We start from the raw sequence: 24,116 nt of genomic DNA, 5'->3' as shown, positions 1-24,116 counted from the left end.
GATAGATAGATAGATAGATAGATAGATAGATAGATAGATAGATAGGCAGGCAGGCAGGCAGGCAGGCAGGCAGACTGATAGATGGACAGAATGGATAGATAAGTAAATGATTAGAGAGACCGATCATAGACACAGGTAGGTAGGTAGATGATAGGCACAGATAGGCAAGCTGACAAAAATGAACAGATAATGGATGGATAGATACATAGATGAAATAGAATAGATAGATAAATACATAGATAAATATATAGATGATAGAGATGGTAGATAGCTAGATAAGAGATTTATTAGATGATAGATGATAGGCAGACAGACTGATGGTTGAGAATGATAGATAAATGATTAGAGAGAGAAATACCATATTTCACACACCCGCACAGTTTAGACAGACAGAGACGGACAGATAAGAGATAATAGGTGATGGATAGATAAATGATGAATATATAGATTGATAGGTAATAGATAAATAGGATAGGTAGACAGATAAGATGATAGAGGGATCAATGAGTGACAGAAGATAGAAAGGTATAGATGGGAGAGATTATAAACAACCCGAGAGAGAGAGAGAGAGAGATAAATGACAGACACGAAGAGATAAAAGAGACGGTGGCTAGATCTACAGGACACAGCATTCCCCTTTGAGAAAGAATAAACCCCTCATTTCATTCCTGAGCTGCAAAATATTCTTTTTTTACAGGTATTTCAACAGTTAAAAAAATAAGCCAGCCCTCTGCCGCCCCCTAATGGTGGCGATCGGAAGAGGCGACACCTGATTTCTGGGAAGGATGAAAAAGCCACGGAGAAATAGAATCGGGCGGGGGCCGAGGGGCGGACCGGAGGGAGGACAGGCGGGGCTGAGCTCGAGATCCTCTGCTTTTTGTGTGTGTGTGTGTGTGTGTGTGTGTGTTTTAAACATCGGCAGGCAGGAAGAAGGGAAGGAGAAAGAGAAGGAAAGAAAAGAAGAAGAAGAGAAGCGCGGTCAGGTACGCGATTTTTCCTCCCCGAAGTGTCTTAAACTCTTTTTTTCTTCCTTTTTGTTTTTAAAGTTTATTTACTTTTTACCCAAACGGGGACGATTTATTTATTTCTTTATTGTTTTTGGCTTGCTTGCGAGCACGATCGATTTGCCTTATTATTATTATTATTATTATTATTATTATTATTATTATTATTATTATTATTATTATTATTATTATTATTATTATTATTACTTTTGCAAACGGGCAGGTCTTTTGTTAATTTTAAATTTTATGTTTTGAAGACGGGCATAATTTAATGGGTTTTTTTTCCGTGCAAATATTTTATCCGCCCATCCGATGCTCTCTCTCTCTCTCTCTCTCTCTCTTGTCTTGCAGGCTAGGTTGCCTCGGTCTATGGAGGTACTTGTTTATTATTGTTGCGGGGGTTGTTGTTATCATCTCTTTTATTCGTTAAACATGAAACACAGTCAATTGAACATTTAAAAATGTATCACAAATACCAGTGACTGGCTCTGACGGTTGGTACGGGTTGCTGCCAGCGTCCTAGACATCAACCAAGTACTTTCTTAAAATGTACGGTGTTCTGAATATTATTACCCTGTTTCTCCAACAATATGGCCTCCCCAATAGGAAGTCCCAGCATGTTTTATAGGCATGAAATGAAATTAAGCCCCTCTCCCCAATTAAGGCCTATATTAAAACATGTGAAATGGAGGGGGGGGATGGTGTGGGGGGGCTTGCCGTTAGGAAGTACTTTTGTTGCACACTTGGATATGGTGCTGCCTGCGTTGTCCCCGATACAAAGTGCCCCACCAACTCCGAGGTCAACATCCAAGCTGTCGCCACCTGTCCACCCAAAGATGCAAGGGGGGGGGATTAAGTCAACCCCGAAAAGACAGCCTAGCCATTTTTTTCGGGGCTCAAAAAAAAAATAAGACCCGGCCTTATTATATGAGAAACACGGTATCATTATTTCTATTGCTACTTCTATTACTATTATTATTATCTTTTATTCATTAAACATGAAATTGAGTGAACTGAACATTTAAAAATGTATCACAAATATTATTATCTTTTGTTCATTAAACATAAAATTCAGTCAACTGAACATTTAAAAAGTATCACAATTATTATTATTAATAATTAATAATAATAATAACTTTTATTAAACATGAAACTCAGTCAACTGAACATTCAAAAATGTATCGTGTACATTTTAAGAAGATACTTGGTTGATACCTAGAATGCTGGCAGCAATCCATATCAACCATCACACCAGTCAATGATATATGTGATATTATTAATATTATTCATCACACAGTCAGGCAGATGTTCAAACTGGGTTTGACATTTTTGTTTTATCTATCGAATCCTTCCCAAGGACCTGGGATAGGCTGATTGGGATGTTTGACGGTAGCATAGACCATAGTAGTACAGACTATGGTCGCAGGATGGAAGCTGTCTCCAGTAAAGCTGCCGTTTATAACTGACTGATGGTGAATTTGTCAATGCCCATGGGGTTCAAATGGTGCTCCAGTTGTTTTGCAACTGCACCCAAGGCGCCTATTACTATTGGGGCTACCCTTGCTTGCCTTTGCCACAGTTGTTCTATTTCTCTTTGCAGGTATTCGTATTTTCTTAACTTCTCCAGTTCTTTCTCTTCTATTCTGCTTTATTGTTGTTGTTGTCAATTTAATCTTCAATTCAAGTCACACTTTGGGACTCATAAAAAGACTTAACAGTTTAAGGCCTAACCAAGGACCTAACACCTACCGTATTAAGGTAGCGTCTGAATAATATAGGCAATTCCAAATTATTATAAAGTCAGAATTATTATTCTTATTTCAGTTTTAATCTTCCGTTCGAATGACAGTCTGGAACTGGTTCAAACTTAACAGTTCAAGGCCTAACCAAGGACCTAAGAACAATTAAGCATCTGAGTCTATAGGCCATTCCGAGTAAGGTGTTTTTTTTGGCAAAGTCAGAATATTCGGATCTCATAAGTTCAAAATGTCCATGTATCATTATCTTCTTCTCCTTCTCCTCCTCCTCCTCTTCTCCTTCTCCTTCTTTTCCTCCTCCCCCTCCCCCCTCCTTATTCTTCTACAATGATGGTGGTGATATTATTATTATTATTATTATTATTATTATTATTATTTCTAAGTTGCTTCCCCAGTTGGGTCCAAAGACTGGGTGGAAGGGACAGGTGTCCAAGCTAAAGCAGACTTTTGCAGAATAGCGAAAATCTATCCAGTTTTATTTATTTATTTATTCATTCATTCATTCACCTTGATTTCCACCGAAGACGTTTTATTGACTTAACGCAAGCTCATTTTCACACCATCCATCTCAGCAAGAAGCTTTCTGGGTTTGAAACATTCTTTATGGTATTTTATGTTTTCTTTCCTCCACAATGTTGTTTTTTTGGTCACTGCTTCATTTTCCCTCTGGTTTAAGTTTTTTTTTAATTATTATTTTTCCTCCTCTGCCGGCCTACTTCTTAATGTGTCTGTCTGGCTGGCTGGCTGGCTGGCTGTCTCTCGCTCGCTCACTCTCTCTCTGTGGTGTGCGGGTGTGCGGGTGTGTGGGTGTGTGTCTATCTCTCGTTTATTTATTTGAAATCTTTTTTGCTTACTTTGTACAGGAGGTGCTTCTCTCCTATCTCATACTTCTGAGATTAGTGGAAGTTCAACAAAGAAACATCTTGTGTGCTTTTTTTCATTGAAACTTCCTTGATGTCTTTTTTCTCTCCAGCTCTCTTGTCTGCTTGGAAGTTATTTCCAAATCTGGATTGTTTGTTTGTTTGTTTGCTTTTAAGAATCAGCTTTCCATCTGCTCTTCTCTCAGGCTTTTATTTCATTTCAATTTTAAATTTCTGCGTCCATCTCGCCTGTGTGAACGGTTTGCAACAGCCACATACATAAATACATACATACATACATACACCACCTAAAGGCATGAATAAAAAAGCACATCTTAAAAGAGCAGGATTACAAACAAGTTAAAACTTAAAAAAAAAAAAGTTTTAAAAGTTTTTACGTGCATCAAAGTTCATTCAAACTTGCTCATTTATATGGGGTAGTCTTCGACTTACGACCACAAAGGAACCCCCCCCAATTTATGTTGTTAAGCGAGACATTGGTTAAGTGAATTTTGTCCCATTTTGCAAACTTTCTTGCCACAGTTGTTCAGTTAACTAACCCAGTTTTTAAGTGAATCCAGCTTCCTCATTGAGTTTGCATGTCAAAAAAGAGGTTCACATGACACCGTCATAACTGTGAGTCAGTTGCCGAGCACCTAAATTTCAGTCACGCGGCTGTGGGGATGCTGCAACAGTGTGAAAAATGCTCCAAAGTCACTTTTTTCGAAGCCGTTGTAACTTTGAACGGTCACTAAACGGACTGTTGTAAGTCGAGGACTAGCTGTGGTCGGTGGAAGAGGGGTTTTCTTGAAAAGAGATTGGTATTAAATGGGATGAAGCACGGATAAACGTTTGATTGTACGTTAGTTCGGGATTTTTCATCAATACAATTCACAGCCCCAATAGTAAAATAATGAATCCTTATTAGTGGGAGAAAGTTTAGCCATCGCTAAAATTTTGTCTGTCCTGGGCCTCGTAGGCAATTGAAGAGGCTTCCAATAAAATAAAACATCTGGACTTCAGGGTTAAGACGAAGGTTCCTTGGTTCTCTCTGACCTGGTTTCTTTTCTCATATATGTTTCATGACCCAACTAAGCGGGGGGGCGGGGGGGGGTTGGACTAGAACAGTGGTCGCCAACCTGTGGGCCGGGGACCACCGGTGGTCCGTGAGAAAATTTTGTGGGTCCGCAGAGAAATGTCACCCCCAAAGCAATTAATCCAGGCTGCGTGGGAACACAAGGCTTGCGTCTCTTGCATTGCAAACAACACGAGGTAGTGAGGGGAGGGGGGAAAGGGCGGAGGGGGGGGACTTGCCCCACTCGCCCCACGCGCCTGGCCTGGACACCGGGCTGCTTCTTTCCGCTTCTTTCTTCTTCTGCTTTTGGCTGCACACAAGGAAAGCAGCAAAAGTCTTTCTTTCTCTCCCCCAAACTCCGCCAGAAACGAGTCTTTGGGACCCTGCAAGGCCTCCTGCTCCAAGAGGCTACACTGGCGCGACAAGTCTCACAAAGACTCATTTCTGGCGGAGTTTGGGGGAGAGAAAGAAAGACTTCTGCTGCTTCTGCTGCTTTCCTTGCATGAAGCCAAAAGTCTCTCTCTCTCTCTCTCTCTCTGCCTCCCCCTGAGAACGGAGCTGGAGATGGTATCCTGTGATCCCAAATAAAGAATGATCGACCAGTAGGAAAACGGGGTGGGGGGATTTCCCTGCAGACTTTTTCGTGGACTTTCCCAGGGTCTCTGGTGCGCAGGGTTTAAAATTCTGAGTTTGGTGGTCCCTGAGGTCTAAAAGGTTAGTGACCCCTGGACTAGAAGATCTCCAAGGTACCTTCCTACTCCGTTATTCTATTCTATTCTAAATTAAGGAACATCATCAGTGTTAGAGGGGAGTGGGGTTGATGGAGAGGAGGAGGAGGAAGAAGAAGAGGGGGAGAAGGAAGAGGAAGGAAAGGATGTATGGGTCATTGGTGTTCTCTGAGCTCTGTGGTTTCCTTGCAGATGTTTCATGATTCAACTAGAGAACATCATCAGTGCTACAGGGGAGGGAGGAGGAGGGGGGGAAGAAGAAGAAGAGGAGGAGGAGGGGGAGGGGAATAGACGAGTCCTTGGTACCCTCTGAACTTGGTTGTTTTCTTGCTAACGTTTCATGACCTAACTAGGTAACGTCATCAGTGCTAGTCATTGCTAATTGAAGATATATCTTTAGTTTGGTGAGAAATCTGCATATAATCACAGATACCTTGTTTTCCCAAAAATAAGACCGTCCCTTATATTACTTTTTTTTTTTTGCCACCAAAAATTCACCAGGTCTTATTTTTGGGAGATGTCATCCACTGACTAACTTCACTTGCGTGCATTGCCACCAGCCCACTTTTCGCTATCAGAGGCCTTCAGGAACTTCTGAGGCCAGGAAGGCTTTCTTGAAGGCCTCTACAGCCAATAGATCCAGATCGATCTGGAGCTTTGTGATCAGCTCCAGAGGCCTTCAGGAAAGCCTTGCCAGCCTTGCTGGCTGGCGAAGAAATGGGCTGGCAAGGCAGGTGTCGGTGTGTGTGAGGCCTGGCTACAATTGGCCAAAGGGAAATAGTGGGAGGGATCTTAATTAGGCCTTACTTTGGGTGTAGGGCTTATATTGGACGCACATGTAAAAATCAAGCTAGGGCTTACTTTCAGGGTAGGTCATATTTTCAGAGAAACAGAGTAGTTCTCGACTTATGGCCAGAATTGAAACTAGAATTTCCACCATTAAGCAGGGCCATTGCTAAGTGAGTCGTGCCCAGACTTATGATATTTTTGGCCGTCTTTTTTGAGCGTAATAGTTGTTAATCACACAGCAATGATAACTACAAATTTAAAAATAGATAATAAAATTAAACTAAAAAATAATAAGATAAAATAAGAAAAGAACTTGTGGAAATATCAAGCCCTCTCTGGTCATGTTTTCCCCCCATCTTGTCGTAAGTTTGAAAGGTCACGAGATGAGTGGTCGTATGTTGAGGACTACCTGCATTGTCTCTTTTTCTTCTTTTGGCTCTTCCTCATAGATGGCGACCTCCAAACGAGGGATTAGATCCACTCGGAAACTCCGAGACTGGACTGTGGAGCAGGTGGAGAGCGGAAAATTCCAAGGTTTGGTTTGGGATGACCCGCCAGCCAAAACGATGTTCCGTATCCCGTGGAAACACGCCGGAAAGCAGGAATTCCGGCAGGAAGAAGACGCCGGTTTTTTCAAGGTGCCGAGTTTGTAGAGTGGGTACAGATCAAAGGTTGGGAATTTGTGATTGTCAAAAGCAGTCGTGGTTATGACAAAAACTTGACTGTAAACAGAATGCGAGCTGGCTGTGTGCCGCAGCAGCCAAAAAAGCCAATGCGATCCTAGGCTGCATTAACAGAGGGATAGAATCAAGATCACGTGAAGTGTTTAATATCGCTTTTTATAATGCCTTGGTAAGGCCACACTTGAATTCTGCATCCAGTTCTGGTCACCACAATACAAAAAAGATGTTGAGACTCTCGAAAGAGAGCAGAGAAGAGCGACAAAGATAATTAAGGGACTAGAGGATAAAACACACGAAGAACGGTTGCAGGAATTGGATTCGTCTAGTTTAAGGAAAAGAAGGACCAGGGGGGGACATGATAGCAGCTTTCCAGTATTTGAGGGGCTGCCCCAAAGAAGAGGGGGGGTTAAATTATTCTCCAAAACACCTGAAGGCCAGACAAGGAATAACGGATGGAAACTTAGCAAGGAGAGATCCAGTCTAGAATTAAGGAGAAATTAAAGAGATTGAAAATAATCCATCAGTGGAATGGCTTGGATGCGGAAGTGATGGGTGCTCCATCACTGGAGGTTTTTAAGAAGAAATTGGACAACCATTTGTCTGAATTGGTCTAGGGTTTCCTACTTGAGCAGGGGGTTGGACTAGAAGGCCTCCAAGGTCCCATCCAATCATTGTTTTTCATCTATGTATTTATCTTCATTTGGATCTGACTGTCTATCTATCTATCTCTATCTATCAATATCATTGTGGCGCAAGCCACAATGACATCATACGCTTCAGTGTGTCATTTGGGTGATGATGTCACTGCCCCCCCTGTACAGGTAGTCCTCGACTTACAACAGTTTATTTAGGGACCGTTCAAAATTACAACAGCACTCAAAAAAGTGACTTCATACTTATGACATTTGTGGCATCCCCATACTCACTTGATCAACATTCAGATAGGTAGGTAGATAGGTAGGTAGGTAGACAGATAGATGGATAGATGGATAGATAGATAGATAGATACATGGGAAGTAGGTAGAGATATAGATAGATAGATAGATAGATAGATAGATAGATAGATAGATAGATAGATACATGGGAGGTGGGTAGAGATAGATAGATAGATAGATAGATAGATAGATAGATAGATAGATAGATAGATAGATAGATAGATAGATAGATAGATAGATAGATGATAGGCAGGCAGGCAGGCAGGCAGGCAGGCAGGCAGACTAGATACAGATTAGATAGATTAGGTAGGTAGGTAGATAGACACAGACAGACAGACAGATAGATAAAGTAAATAGATTAGATAGATGATAGATAGATGATAGATAGATAGATAGATAGATAGATAGATAGATAGATAGATAGATAGATAGATAGATAGATAGATAGATAGGCAGGCAGGCAGGCAGACTAGATACAGATTAGATAGATTAGGTAGGTAGGTAGATAGACACAGACAGACAGACAGATAGATAAAGTAAATAGATTAGATAGATAGATAGATAGATAGATAGATAGATAGATAGATAGATAGATAGATAGATAGATAGACAGACAGACAGACAGAGAGAGAGAGATAGAGAGACAGACAGACAGATAGAGAGATAGATATATAGAGACAGATAGAGATAGAGAGATATGGAGAGATAGAGAGATACAGATAGAGACAGGTAGGTCAGCTGTTCTTTTCATTTGAACATGTGACAAACCTGTCATCCCCACTTCCCCCCCGGGGGGTCTTTTTCCCTCCAACCCATAATCCTAGGCAAACTAGCTGGAAGACTTTAGCCCAGTCATCAGGAGGTGGTGAGTTCTAGTTCTGTCTTAGGCACAAAAGCCATCTGGGTGATTTTGGGCCAATGACCAGGAGATGAGGAGTTCTAGTCCCGCCTTAGGATTGAAAGCCAATAGGTGGCTTTAGGTCAGTCCCCGAGAGAGTTCTATTCTAAGATAAGCCATGAAAGCAGGCTGGGTAACTTTGGGACAATCAGTAGGTGACTGTGTGTTCTAGTCCTGCCTCAGGCATGAAAGCCGGCTAGGCGACTTTGAAACAAGTCCCTCTGGGTCTCAGCCCGGCCCACCTCACAGGGTTGCACCTCACAGCATTGTAGGGAAAATAGAAAGAAGAAGGAAGATCAGAAAAGTTGACTACCTTGAGTCACTTATAAAGGAAGAATTTTGATTGATAAGAGAGAGAGACAAAGGTAAGAAAGAAAGAGAAGGAAGGAAGGAAGGAAGGAAGGAAGGAAGGAAGGAAGGAAGGAAAAAGAAAGAAAGAGAAGGAAGGAAGGAAGAAAGGAAGGAAGGAAGGAAGGAAGGAAGGAAGGAAGGAAGGAAGGAAGTAGGTAGGTAAATATTTTTTTTCCTTTCCTTAGGCCTGGGCTATCTACAAAGGAAAGTACATCCCTGGAGAATGCAACCCAGCCACTTGGAAAACCCGTGTCCGCTGTGCTTTGAGCAAAAGTCCCGAGTTTGAGGAAGTGCCGTCCCGTTCCCGGCTAGACGTCTCGGAGCCTTACAAAGTGTATCGCTTGGTGCCGTTTTTGGAACAGGTGACGGGTAAGGAAATGCGCTCGATTCTCTCTTTGCAGAACCTTCCGGGTGCCTTACAGAGCTACGTGGGACTCCAGTTCCCATCAGCCCCAGCCAGCGTGACCCTGAGGGCAATACCAAGCTGGTCCAGGAACATGTCTTGTGGGGGCAGGTGGGAGAACCCGGATGTTTTCCGCCGACTGATCTCCTCCTCTGTAGGAATTGCAGAATTTGGATATTATCAATTCCATCCGGTATCTCACTTTTCTTCCAGAAAACCTTAGATGGCCTCCATGGATCTTTGTTACTTTTTGCCTTGCATCCACTTTCCAGGTAGGCCAGTCAGGAAGGAAAGCAGCAGGAAGGAAGATTTGAACCCGGGTTTCCCAATCCTGGCCCAGATATTTTGAATTTCTGCATCTCAGATGGTTCAACCTTGGTGCGACGCGCTGCATTCGAGAAGTAGCAGCCATTTTGAGAGATTTTAAAGCAGTGTTTTTCAGACTTGGCAGCTTTAAGATGGGTGGACTTCAGCTCCCAGAATTCCTCAGACAGTATGCTTTAAAATAAGACTTTAGTTCCCAGAACTCCCTAGCCACCTGGTTTAAGAGGTGAGGCCTTCAATTCCCAGAATTCTCTAGCCAGCGTGCCCCGAGATGGGTGGACTTCAACTCCCAGAATTCCTCAGACAATATGCTTTAAGACAGGAAGACTTTAGTTCCCAGAAATCCTTAGGCCCCTTGCTTTAAGAGCTGTGGACTTCAACTCCCAGAATTCTCCAGGCAGCATGCTTTAAAATGGATGGACTTCATTTCCCAGCATGCTTTAAGATGGGTGGACATCCACTTCCACGCTGCCTGGGGAATTCTGGGAGTTGAAGTCCTTGCCTCTTAAAGCAAGAGGTTGAGACATACAGGCCCAGCCTTCCTGTAATCCTTACTATCTTTTTTCTGACCTGGCCTACCTTGCAGGGTTGTTGGGAAAAACAGGATATGGCGTAAATTGGGTTTAAGATCCCGTCTTCTCTTTCTTCCAAGGCAATAAGGTGAAAAGGCAGAACACAAAGCAGGTGAAAATGGATGATTCCGGCAGCCCAGAGGCAGCGAGTCCCCGGGAGGAGAGGAAGCCGCCAGCCAATTCCCTGTTGCTACTGGAAAGCGTAAGGAGGGAAGATGGGGGCTGGTTGAGACCCCAGTGGGGAGCCCTGGCCCGGATCCAGCCAAGATAGAGGAGGGGTCTCGCTCTGTCCCCACGCCTTGCTCCGTGCAAGAGAGAAAGGACCCTACGGACTGGAAACAGATCTGCCCCTGGGCCGTGTCTGCTTTAAGAGGCCTGGACGTCAACTCCAGTGGCGGGGGGATTCTGGGAGTTGAAGTCCACATGTCTTAAAGCAGCCACGGTGGAGAACTACTGATATAACCTAATAATCTTTCAGGAAATGATTTGCCTTGTTTGGATTCCTCCTCTTTCCCTTCTCCTCCTCCTCCTCCTTTTCTTTCTTCTTCTTCATCTCTTCTTTCTCCTTCTCGTTCCCCCCTTTTCCCTTTCTCTTTCCCTTCTCCCCCTCCTCTCCTTCTCCTCTATCTCCTTTCTTCTCATTCTACTACTTCTAATCTTTTCCTTTCTCTTCCTTTTCTTCCTCGTCCTTTTCTTTCTTCTCCTCTTTCTCCTTATTCGCTCCCTACATCTTTCCCCCTTTCCTCCTCCCCATCTTTCTCCTCCTTTTCTTTCTCCTTCTTTCTTTCCCATTCTCCTCCTTCTCTTTTCCTTTCTCCTCCTTTTCCCACCGTCCTCCTCCTCCTCCTCCTCGTTATCCTTTTTAAATAGAGATTGGACACTCATTTGTAAAGTTTCCTGCCTGGGTAGGAGGTTGGACTAGAAGACCTCAGGGTTCCTTTCAACTGTGTTATCCTCCTCCTCCTCCTCCTCCTCCTCCTCCTCCTCCTCCTCCTCCTCCTCGTTATCCTTTTTAAATAGAGATTGGACACTCATTTGTAAAGTTTCCTGCCTGGGTAGGAGGTTGGACTAGAAGACCTCCAGGGTTCCTTTCAACTGTGTTATCATCCTCCTCCTCCTCCTCCTCCTCCTCCTCCTCCTCCTCCTTGTTATCCTTTTTAAATAGAGATTGGACACTCATTTGTAAAGTTTCCTGCCTGGGTAGGAGGTTGGACTAGAAGACCTCAGGGTTCCTTTCAACTGTGTTATCCTCCTCCTCCTCCTCCTCCTCCTCCTCCTCCTCCTTGTTATCCTTTTTAAATAAGAGATTGGACACTCATTTGTAAAGACACTCCTCCTCCTCCTCCTCCTCCTCCTCCTCCTCCTTGTTATCCTTTTTAAATAGAGATTGGACACTCATTTGTAAAGACACTCCTCCTCCTCCTCCTCCTCCTCCTCCTCCTCCTCCTCCTCCTCCTCCTCCTTGTTATCCTTTTTAAATAAGAGATTGGACACTCATTTGTAAAGACACTCCTCCTCCTCCTCCTCCTCCTCCTCCTCCTCCTCCTCCTCCTCCTCCTCCTCCTCCTCCTCCTCCTCCTCCTCCTCCTTGTTATCCTTTTTAAATAAGAGATTGGACACTCATTTGTAAAGTTTCCTGCCTGGGTAGGAGGTTGGACTAGAAGACCTCCAGGGTTCCTTTCAACTGTGTTATCATCTTCTTCCTCCTCCTCCTCCTCCTCCTCCTCCTCCTCCTCCTCCTCCTCCTCCTCCTCCTCCTCCTCCCTCTCCAATTTCTGGTTGGGTTTGAAGTTGTACAACATCTGCTTGCATTTCTTCCTTTGGCCTGGCTGTTAATGAAGGCAAAGAAGTTGTGCGAAGAACTTAGGGGCCTTTGGCCAGCAGACCAACCACCCTCTCTCTTGGTCCCGCAGGCAGAGACCCCCACCCCAGAAGTCATGGCAAGCCAACTGTTCAATGGTTTCAACTTGCCCAACTGCCAGAACAGGGAAGTCAGTCCTCAGGCCGCTGAACCAGGTAGGGGAATGACACACGGTCCCATAAGCGGGGGGCGGGGGGCGGGGCGGGGGGGCAGATTCTACCGGTTCAGGCAAATCCGTTGCTCCGATGTTCAGCTCGCTCCCAACTGGTTCGCTGCAACGAGGAAGTGCGCTTTCCTGTGCTTTTATGCCTCTATTTAGAGCACAGCTGATTCGCGCGGCAGAGCGGTTTGCTGCGCCTCAGTTGTTTTCTTTACGGAGGCTGCGGTTGAAGGTAAGTATGCGCTTGCCTTTTTTAAATGCAGAGTGCACGCGCACGATCCCTGAACTGGTTGTTATGCCAGTGGAATCCCACCCCTGCCTGTAAGTCGTGGTTTGTGCCCCAGACCCATGGTGTGGCGGGTTTGTGGCGAGCAGATGGCCCCAAGAGAGTGGGTCTCTTGCCCACAGGAGACGTTGCATAGGTAAAATCCTCCCCTTAACGACCACAATTAAGCCCAACATTTCTGTTGCTAAGCTGTTCAGTGAATTCCGTCCTGCTTTACGACCTATTTGGCCACAGTTGTTCAGTGAGTCACTGCGGCTGTTAAGTTAGTCACACAGTTGGTATGTGGCTTCCCTAAGGACATGGCTTGTCCTAAGGTCGCGGATCGCGTGACACCCCCTTCTCCCCAGGACACTGTGACCGTCATAAACACGAGTCAGTTGACAGGCGTCTGAATTTTGATTGCCTGATGGGTCGTAAGTGTGAAAAACGGCCATAAGTCACTTTTTTCAGTGCCGTTGTAACGGTCACTAAGTTAACTGTTGTAAGTCAAGGACTATCCAGACAGGTCATTGACTGAGAAATCATCTGTGCGTGAGAATTCAAAGCGATTCTGAGATCAGGTTTGTCTCTGACTTGCGACCAGTCGCTTAGTGACTGTTCAAAGTTACAACGGGACTGAGAAAAGTGACGACTATTTTTCACACTTACGAAAGCATCCCCGCGGTGACATGATCAAAATTCAGACACATGTCAACTGACTCATATTTATGATGGTAGCCCGGGGATTACCCGTGTGACTAACTGAACCACGGCAGCGACTTGTTTAACCAAGTCACAGACAAGTGTCGTAAAATGGGGCAAAGCAAAACTCACTTAGACAATTTCTTGGGCATTTTACCAGAAATATATAGTAGAGAATTGAAATATTTGATTGTAAATGTATTAACAGCAGCTAGAATTGTGTTAGGGAAAAATTGGAAAAGTGAGAAAATACCAACGCAGGAGGAAGTCATTAAGAATATAATGAAATGTGCTGAAATGAGTAAATTGACATTTGAAATTAGAGAACAAGAAGATAAACAATATTACAAGATATAGGATTTATTTTATCAATGGTTAGATTAAAAAATAGGGAAATGATATATCAGATAACTTTATAATATAAGAATAATAGAATTATACAGGCTATAACATAAGGATGTATTATTATTGGATGGATTTATGATGGGGTATTGAATGTTATAATATAAATTAATCCAAAATGTTGAATGTCTCACATAAAATGATGGAATAATAGTTATAGTCAAATAAATGATTAACAATGATAATAATACATATATATATATACACATATACTAGATGGATAATATGACAATTTATACAAACTATTAATGAGGACTATGGAGATGAAGCACAAAAGACTTGTAACCAACGGACACACTGTATGTAACTGGAAGGTGGTTTTATGTTTTGTTTGTCTGTTTAAAATACAAATTTTAATCAAAAAAAAAAAAAACCTCACTTAAACGAACGTTTTACTTAGCAATGGAAATTTTGCACTTGATTGTGGTTGTAAGTCAAGGACTACCTATATGTGGGGCCTGTGGTTGGGTGGGGGAGCTTCATTGTCCACTTAGACATCAGCGTTGAATAGCCTCCTTGGAAGTTACTTGCAGTAGATTCCTGCCTGAAATCGATTCTTACCAAATGAATCACTGCTAGTAGGTAGATAACTGGCACTTGTGAATCAGTGGGACGTCTCGTTACCCTCATTTGCAGCAAATTAGGTGAGGATAGTGTGGTCACGAGAAAGGGGGTAGATCATTTGGGCTTACCGTTCCTTGTTTCTTTGATTCCCGCAGCACCGGAAATGAACGAGATGATCGCCGTCAGCTTGGAGACGGATCTCAGCCCTCTGATGGGGGCTGCTACTAGACCAATAGGTGAGATCCCCGAGCTGGGAGGATCTTTCTGTGAAGCACAGTTTCTGGACCCTGGTCACTTTAAGACGTGTGGACTTCAACTCCCAGAATTCCCCAGCCAGCAAGGGTTCACCAGAGTATATTACATCGACTGCATTCCCACTATCTATTAAGAAAATTATCCTATCCAAAAATGCAATGAAAGTAGTTGAACCAATGTGGCTAAACTACCTTCATCGCATTTTAGGATAGGATAATTTTCTTAATAGATAGTGGCAGAGGCGGGCTTCACCATAATTTAACAACCAGTTCACCTAGTGCAGAATTGAAAATAACAGATAAGAGATAATCAGAGTTGGAAGAGACCTTGTAGGTCATCTAGTCCAACCCCCCACCCACCCAAGCGGGAGACCCTACACCATTTCTGACAAATGGCAGTCCAATCTCTTCTTGAAAGTCTCAAGTGATGGCGCTCCCACAACTTCTGAGGGCAACTTCTGTTCCATGGGTTGATTGTTCTCACTGTCAGAAAGTTTTCTCCTTATTTCCAGGTTGAATCTCTCCTGGATCAGTTTCCATCCATTATTCCTTGTCTGGCCTTCGGGTGCTTTAGAAAATAGCTTGATCCCTTCCTCCTCTCTGGGGCAGCCCCTCAGATATTGGAAGACTGCTGTCATGTCTCCCCCGGTCCTTCTTTTCCCTAGATTAGCCAGGCCCAGTTCCTGCAACCGTTCATCGTAAGTTTTAGCCTCATCATCCTGGTTGCTCTTCTCTGCACTTTTTCTAGTCTCAATATCTTTTTATAATGTGGTGACCAAAACTGGATGCAGTATTCTAGGTGTGGCCTTACTAAGGCTTTATAGAGTGGTATTAGTACTTCCCTTGATCTGGATTGTATCCCTCTGTTAATGCAGTTTAGGATTGCATTAGCTTTTTTGGCTGCTGCTGCACACTGCTGGCTCATATTTAGCAGGTTGTCCACGAAGACTCCAAGATAACGTAAGTGCGCGGCTTCAAACACATAGTGGTTTAAATTGCACGGCTTTCAGTAATCCTTGGGAAGCCACAGTGAGTAGAGCGGGCGTGGGTGGGGCAAGCAAGCCAGAGAGTGAGATATATAGGACGGGATAAAACCAGGGCAGAACTACCGGTACAGGCGAACCAGTCCGAACTGGCAGCAGCCCACTCTGGATAGCGGGAATGCGGTCAACATAATATATCTTGATTTTAGCAAAGTGGACAAAAGAGCTGGCTGGGGAAACTTCTGGGAGTGGAAGTCCATGCGCCTTAAAGTGGCCAAGCTTGAAAAATCCTGCTCTGAAAGAGGTCTAGGAGACAAGGATTATGGGTGTGTAGTGATAATGTCATGGAGTTTGTGGTCCCTTTGTAGAAAGGTCTGATGGAGAGGTCGTAAGCACCCAGCAGATCAGATATTCCCTGATCTACCGCAGTGTTGTTCTTTGAAAGCCGATGGAGATACTTCTCCAACATGGTCCCCTCGTTGTCTTCTTCACATGACAACTTGTGGATGCCACGATCCTCGTGGTAATGGATAATCCTCGACTTACGACCACAATGACTTAATGATGGAAATTCTGCTCCTTGTGGTGGTCTCTCATGACATTTTTTTAACCAGTTTTTTTTTTGGGGGGTGGGGGAAACACCATTGGTTAAGATGACCATGTGTTTCTCTTAAAGACTGCAGTGTCTCAGTTTATGACTGCTATAAAAGTAGTTGTAAAATCAAGTCCGGTCATATGATGACACAACGTACAACCGCAATGACATAGGATGGACATTGCAGCCCCAACTGTGGTAATTTGTGACTCCCCACCCCACCCCTGTTTTCAACAACAACAACAAACACCATTGGTTAAGCTGGATTCACACTTACGACCCTATGCTTCACTTAACAACGGCAGCAACTCAACTTATGACCCCTGTAAAAATGATTGTAAAATCTGGTTGTGTGATGATTCGATTTAACTGCCACAATGACAGCCAACAAAAATTCCAGTCGGCGTTATGGTCGTAAGTCAAGGACCAGCCGAATCAGATCGCGGGAAAATCAGAAGGATCAATTCAATTAATATTGAATTTAATATCGGTTTTGGTTTTCAGAGGATTTTTCTCTTTGTGTGTCCATCTCCTATGCGGGCGAACCGCCCTGCAGATACTTGTTACCGGAAGGCGAATATCTCTTTACGTCGGTCGCAGAATCGCTGAATGGTCCCAATTGTTTGAAACGTTTTGTTTTAACGGCCCCAGTTACCATGGCCGATGAGCTGAAGCAGAAGATCGTTCAACGTCGGCTCAAGGATTTGGTAAAAGGCATCATGGTGGCCAGTAACCATGGAGGGATCTTCATTCTATGCCGGGATAAAGTCCATGTCTCGTGGTCAGGATTTTTGGCCCCCGAAGGCCAAATCAAACTGGAGAATAACACTCACCAGCAGCTGTTCAAATCCCGGGAATTTCGGTCAGGTGAGAACCAGGCAAACTGAACAAAACAGTCCATCTTGTTTCCATGTAAGCTCACACACACACAAAAAGGGTTATAACTATTCCTTGACTTAAAACCATCCCTTTATCCAACATTCAAAATTAATGCTGGCACTAAAAAGAGACTTTTGATAAACCCTCGTACTTACGACCGTCGTAGCATTCCCCAGTCATGTGGTCTCCGTTGCACAACGGTCCTTTTAATGACTGAAGTTACAACGGCGCTAAAAAAAGTGACTTAGAACCGTTTTTTTCACAATTAATGACCATTGCAACATCCCAGTAGTTATGTGATCACAATTTTATTTAACGTTTTTATTTTATAACATATAAAAATTCCAATTTCAATTGAACAGTGTGTTGACTGGGTCCATATAGTTTTAGGAAATAACAATCAAAATGTTTATGATAATGTTCATTACATTGATATGAATAGAATAGAATAGAATAGAATAGAATAGAATAGAATAGAATAGAATAGAATAGAATAGAATAGAATAGAATAGAATAGAATAGAATAAAATTCTTTATTGGCCAAGTTGATTGGACACACAAGGAATTTTTTCTTGGTGCAAATGCTCTCAGTGTACATAAAAAGAAAAGATACATTCGTCAAGAGTCAAGAATCATCAGGTACAACACTTAATGAGAGTCATAGCAATCAAATCATATTAGAAAAGTCAATAAAAATTGTAAGGATACAAGCAGCAAAGTTACAGTCATACAGTCACAAGTGGGAAGGGATGGGTGGTAAGAAGTGATGAGAAGATTAATAGAAGTGCAGACTTTGTAAATAGTTGGACAGTGTTGAGGAAATTATTTGTTTAGCAGAGTGATGGCATTTGGGAATTATGGTAGCGTTACCCTCTTTCCCTGAAAATAAGACCCAACTGGAAAATAAGCTTTAGCATGATTTTTCAGGATGCTCGTAATATAAGCCCTATCCTGAAAATAAGCTCCAGTTAAGTGATGCATTTAGAACCGTGTTTCCTCCCAAAATAAGATCTAACCAGAAAATAAGCCCTATTGCATCCGCAAAAATTAACATAAGACTTGGTCTTATTTTTGGAGAAACACAGTAGTAATAATAACAATATTATTTGTTTTAACCAATTCAGCATATCTTCCTTATGTCACTGAACCTTTTCATATATTTCCCTGTTTCTAGCTTGTTTTTTTTCAGCTAGCCATTGATAAAATAAGTTCCAAGTCAGAAAGTATTCAGTTTCTTTCTTTACCTTGATTATAAGTATTAGTCTCTCCATTTCTGCACATTCTAATATTTTTTTAATTACTTGTTCATCAGTTGGGATCTCTTCATTTTTCCATTGTTGCGCTAATACAATTCTGGCTGTAGTCAGTACATATATAATCAAATATGTATTCCCTTTATTATATTTATCTGGTAAAGTGCCCAGCAAAAATATCTCTGGTTTCAAATCAATATGCTGTTTTATCATTTTTCTCTAAATAGTTATGGATTTTTGCTCAATATTTTAAACGTGATCACAATTTAGACGCTTGACCACTGGTTCATATTTATGACGTCCTGGGGTCATGACCTTTGCAATCTTCTGACGTGTTACTCACTTAACTGCCGTGACTCACCAAGTGACTGTGGCAAGAAAAGTCATAACATGGGACCAGACTCACATAACAACGGTCTGGATTAGCAGTGGGAATATTGGGCTCGATTGTGGTCATAAGGCAAGGACTACCTGTATTGAACTCAGTGTTTGTCAAGTGTCCATCTTAACAAGTGTTTCTAGCTATAATTTCCAGCTCATATCCATGTCCTAAGATATGTAGCAACTTCAGGAGGTTTTCAACTTACGGCCATTTGCTTAATGACGGTTTGAAATTGCGACCGGCTTGAAAAAAGTCGCAACCTAGGGTTCAGATTAGAAATGTCTCAAACCATGGCACTGCCCCTAGCCATTACTGGACTGCTGTCAGAAATGGTGTAGGGTCTCCTGCTTGGGCAGGGGGTGGGACTAGATGACCTACAACGGCCCCTTCCAACTCTGTTAAATCTGTTAATCATTCTATGATTGCAATTTGGTGACTTGACAACTAGCTCACCTTTTGCAATCAGATTGCCATTTCATGGCTTTTATTTTATTCCAATTTTCTGCACAATAAATACCATTGGAAAGCTGGATTTGCACTTATGACCAACGGATTCACTTAATGATAATGGGATTCACAAATTTGACAGCGGCTGAAATGGCGACCTCCATAAATCAAGCGTGGTCATATGTGCATATGTAGTTAGAAAAAACGTTAAAGCAGGATATAGATTACAAACCAGAATTATTTTTGTTAGGCATATTACCAGAGAAATACGATAAAGGGTATGTATGTTTTATATTACATGTTTTGAATGCAGCAAGAATGGTAGTTGTGCAACACTGGAAAAATGAGGAAACACCCACAGAGGAAGAAATAGTTAAAAAAATATTTTAGACTGTGCCAGAAATGGACAGATTAACATTGACGATAAAAGAAAAAGGAGCCACAGAATATTTTCAAACTTGGGACCTGTTTTATCAATGGTTGGACAACAGACGTAGAAATTAGGAGTTTAATCATGTCACACATAAATGAATTTGACTCAGACAGTATACTATTCGCTAAGCACTTATTGTATACAAAGAGAAAAAGTATAAATATAAAAACAGGTGCAGTTCTGTGGTGACTCGACTTAATCACCATCGTGAAAATTCGGGCCCTTTCACTGTGGTCGTAAGTCAAGGACTACCTGTACAGAGATGATATTCAGCCGGTTCAGACCGGTACTGGCGAACCAGTTGTGGAAATTTTGACTAGTTCGGAGAACTGGCAAATATCACCTCTGGCCCATCCACCCCTGCTAGCTCTCCCTATACAGTAGAACCTCGGGTCGCGACCATAATCCCTTCCAGGACTACAGTCATGACCCGATTTCATTGTGGCTGGAAGCACAACCGTCTGCACATTCGCCTACAGTTTTGCGCATGCGCGGAAGGGGAAATCGCCACGGCTGTACTGATCGGCACCCGAGGATCTGTTCCCAACCAGAAGCAACCATTTTCCCAAATTGTTGGTCGTCCCCCGATTTGGTCACGTACAGGAGCATTCACGACCCGAGGTTCTACCGTGTTCCCTTGTTTTTTTAGCTCAACTGATTTGTGTGGCAGAACGGATCGCGCGCTTCAGCTGAGCTAAAAAACAGCTCAGCTCACGCACCAGCGTTTGGACTGAGGTCCGTCTTCGAGCCCTCGTTGAATTGCTAGTGCTGATCCTTCTGTCTCAAATTCACAGCGCTGGAGCTATACCAGGAAGGCCTGGGGCCACTCCCGGATCCCCGAGTCATTCTCTACGTGGGAAATGATCTGGATGAAAACGGAGATGTGGACTGCAAGCCTATCATCATTCAGGTGAGGAAAGGGGAAAATATTTTGCCAAGTACAAAATACAAATATATATTAAAAAAAAACAAAATACTTCGTCTGTTTTTCTTTTGATTTTGTAAAAAAATAAAAAAAATAAAATAAATTGGAGCTTATATTTTAAGTTTCTGAAGAAAAATAAGAATTTTTGCTAACACACACACACACACACACACACACACACACAGATAGACGTGTGGTCCTTGACTTACGACCATTCAGTGAGTGACCGTTTAAAGTTTCAACGGCACACTAAAAAAAGAGGCATGGCCGTTTTTCACGCTTTCAACCTCCCCGTGTTCAAAATTCAGACACTTGGCCGCTGACTCATATTGATGGCGGTCGCAGTGTCCCTGGATCCCCATTTGCGACCATCTGAAAGCCAGGTTCACTTAACGACTGTGATTTTCTAACTTAAAAGCCAGAGAGATTCCACTTTACAACTGTGGCAAAACGGTTGTTAAAATGGGGCAACACCCACCCACCCCAACTTTGCAACTATCTTGCGTAGCCACAGAGATGTTGGGCTCCGTTGCGGTCGTAAGTCGAGGACTACCTGTATTGCACATTGGTGTTGAAGCGCCATGGACGGGTTTTTTTGTGTGCGATGTCAGAGCTGAGTGAGGCTCATTGTGGTTGATCAGTGGCTGGAGAAAACATCTCTGGGGTTTTTTGAACTCAAGACTGGAGTCTATGGTCCACAGATGGAAACACAATAAGAGTTTTATGGACAGGCATTCCAAGACCAATGCACGTGGGTGGACAGGGCTGTGGAACATGGGAGTGAAAGACTTGTTATGCTCCCCGGGTCGCTTCTGGATTCCTGGATTCTGACATTTTGGGCAGGGCTGAGGGAGCGTTTTGTGGCACTTCAGCCACTTTTTAGCTTTCGAGAAGATGAGAAGTGGATGATGGGACTGTGTACCTCCGATATCCCTTGGGTGTCGTTGAGAAAGCATCCTGAGTTGATAGAAAGCTATTATGGGATGGGCATGTATTCTAGATAGGAACAGAGACAATAATCATGGAGAAACCATCATTGTATAGTAGTGGTTTAGGTGTGCTGATCTATAAACCAGGAGACAGTGAGTTCTAGTTCCGCCTTAGGCATGAAAGCCAGCTGTGTGACCTTGAGCCAGTCATTACGAGACTGTAACTTCTACTCCTACCTTAGTCATGAAAGCCAGCTGGATGACTTAGAACCACTCACCAGGACACTGGGAGTTCTAGTCTCACTTTAGGCATGGGAGCTGGCTGGGCAACTTTGATCCAATCACCAGGAGACTGGGAGTTCTAGTCCCACCTAAGGCATGAAAACCATCTGGGTGACTTAGGGCCAATCACCAGGAGACTGGGAGTTCTAGTCTCGCCTAAGACATGAAAGCGGTCTGGATGACTTTGATCCAGTCACCAGGAGACTGGGAGTTCTAGTCTCACCTACGACATGAAAGCAGTCTGGATGACTTTGATCCAATCACCAGGAGACTGGGAGTTCTAGTTCCACCTAAGGCATGAAAGCCATCTGGGTGACTTAGGGCCAATCACCAGGAGACTGGGAGTTCTAGTCTCGCCTAAGACATGAAAGCGGTCTGGATGACTTTGATCCAATCACCAGGAGACTGGGAGTTCTAGTCCCACCTAAGGCATGAAAGCCATCTGGGTGACTTAGGGCCAATCACCAGGAGACTGGGAGTTCTAGTCTCGCCTAAGACATGAAAGCGGTCTGGATGACTTTGATCCAGTCACCAGGAGACTGGGAGTTCTAGTCTCACCTAAGACATGAAAGCAGTCTGGATGACTTTGATCCAATCACCAGGAGACTGGGAGTTCTAGTTCCACCTAAGGCATGAAAGCCATCTGGGTGACTTAGGGCCAATCACCAGGAGACTGGGAGTTCTAGTCTCGCCTAAGACATGAAAGCGGTCTGGATGACTTTGATCCAATCACCAGGAGACTGGGAGTTCTAGTCCCACCTAAGGCATGAAAGCCATCTGGGTGACTTAGGGCCAATCACCAGGAGACTGGGAGTTCTAGTCTCGCCTAAGACATGAAAGCGGTCTGGATGACTTTGATCCAGTCACCAGGAGACTGGGAGTTCTAGTGCCATCTTAGCCAAATGGGTGACTTTGGGCCAGTCCCTCTCTCTGTCAGCCCAACCACCTCACAGGTTTGTTGTTGTAGGGCAAATAGGATGAGGATTTACTAAATTCACTACCTTGAATTATTTGTGAAAACCACGAAGGCAGGGTACAAATCAGTCAATAAAAAAAAAACGTTGTAGGCAAGAACAAACCAGGTTAAATCCAATAACTTTCTTCGGTGACTCTCCGAAAGTTTTAACGAAAATGTTTGTTTTTTTTTTCTCCCCTTTTTGGAAAAAAAGATGGAACAGACATTTGCTATCCGGATGCATTCCTCCGGCTGCTTCCCGTAGTAGAGATCTTCATTTCCCTACACCGGTGTGGTTTTCGGCCACCTTCTCTACAGAAACTACGTCCTGAGAATGCAAAGCTTTTGATTCCTGAGAAGAAACCAACCATGGGAACATTGGTTCAGAGGGCCAAATTTGGATGGACGTTGTATCCGTTAACTTCCACTTGATTCTTCCTTCTCCAACTGGGACGTCCTTCCTACAACAAATTGGGAAGCGCCGCTTGCTACTGGCGTCCAAAGGAAAACACTAAAATACGCCCCCTTCAAAAAAAAAAAAAAAAGAAAGCAAATTTTGGGACCGGCTCTTTTTCACATTTTGGAGATGAGGAGAGGAACGTCCTTCCGTAGCCCGATCAATTTCTGCCTTTCCTGGCTGAGATATGGGGTGGTGGTGGAGGGGGATGTCTTCTCCGCCAACTTCTGCAAATTATCTGTTGCTTCCTTCCCTTCCTGCATGTCACTTTATACTGTTTGCACTTTACCTGACTCTAAAACATGTGTAATCTGGCAGGCTTTTTACTACATACATAAAATCTCTTCGGAATTAATAAAACGTTAGTAAAAGTTGTACGATAATCTTGGTGTCTGATGGATGAATCTTCAAATGGGGGTTATTTTGTGACTGGACTTGCAGGGAGCTTTAGAGATTTACAGATCTAACAGAATCAGAAGGGGCTGTGATATCCTGGGGTGTGGCGCAAAGGCAACACAGTCACATAAGTAAGAAACGCCCCTTTAATACCTCCAACTTTGCCCCCAATGTCCAGGTTACCTTCGGTTGGAGAAAAAAACTCTCAGAAACAGTCTTTAAGTGGAGGAAATTCAATCCGAAAACAAAGTATATACAAACTGTAAATAAAAATCCAGACAAACCACGCTGTAGCAATTAACTTGACAGGACAGGAGAAGGAATTGCAGTCTTGAATGGCCAGCAAAACACACATAGCTGTGAAGACGCCAGGAACCCAGATAAGCCTTGACAATACCAGATAATTCACAATTTGCTCTCAACAGTTTGCTGTGCACAATCTCCCTTTTTAAACACTGTGTTCCCAGCAGCAGCTAATGAAGGGAATCAGGGCTCTTTCCTCCCCCATAAGCCATACAACTCACATTGCTCCCTGTTCTGTTCTTCCCTGCATGCCCTAGGATGAAGAGGAGGTGGGCCTAGATCTTCCTCTGAATTTTCTCTGGCTTGCTCT

At 43.3% G+C, this 24,116-nt stretch overlaps 1 protein-coding gene across 1 annotated transcript; it reads left to right on the top strand.

Annotated features, from left to right (window-relative positions):
• Nucleotides 1-882: 882 nt before the first annotated feature.
• Nucleotides 883-23,490, top strand: IRF9 (interferon regulatory factor 9). The gene is made up of 9 exons (XM_026719519.2): nucleotides 883-983; nucleotides 6,663-6,851; nucleotides 9,266-9,449; nucleotides 10,460-10,581; nucleotides 12,293-12,395; nucleotides 14,489-14,569; nucleotides 16,670-17,032; nucleotides 20,354-20,469; nucleotides 22,865-23,490. Exons 2-9 carry the CDS (start codon nucleotides 6,663-6,665, stop codon nucleotides 22,913-22,915), a joined length of 1,209 nt encoding a protein of 402 aa, XP_026575304.1. The 5' UTR covers nucleotides 883-983; the 3' UTR covers nucleotides 22,916-23,490.
• The last annotated feature ends 626 nt before the right edge of the window (nucleotides 23,491-24,116 follow it).

This window comes from Pseudonaja textilis, chromosome Z (assembly GCF_049901715.1).
Source record: "Pseudonaja textilis isolate UNSWEBS1 chromosome Z, rPseTex1.2, whole genome shotgun sequence".
In the NCBI taxonomy this organism is placed as follows: domain Eukaryota; kingdom Metazoa; phylum Chordata; class Lepidosauria; order Squamata; family Elapidae; genus Pseudonaja; species Pseudonaja textilis.
The sequence above is the reverse complement of the archived record's forward strand: the minus strand, read 5'-3'. Positions and strand labels throughout refer to the sequence as shown.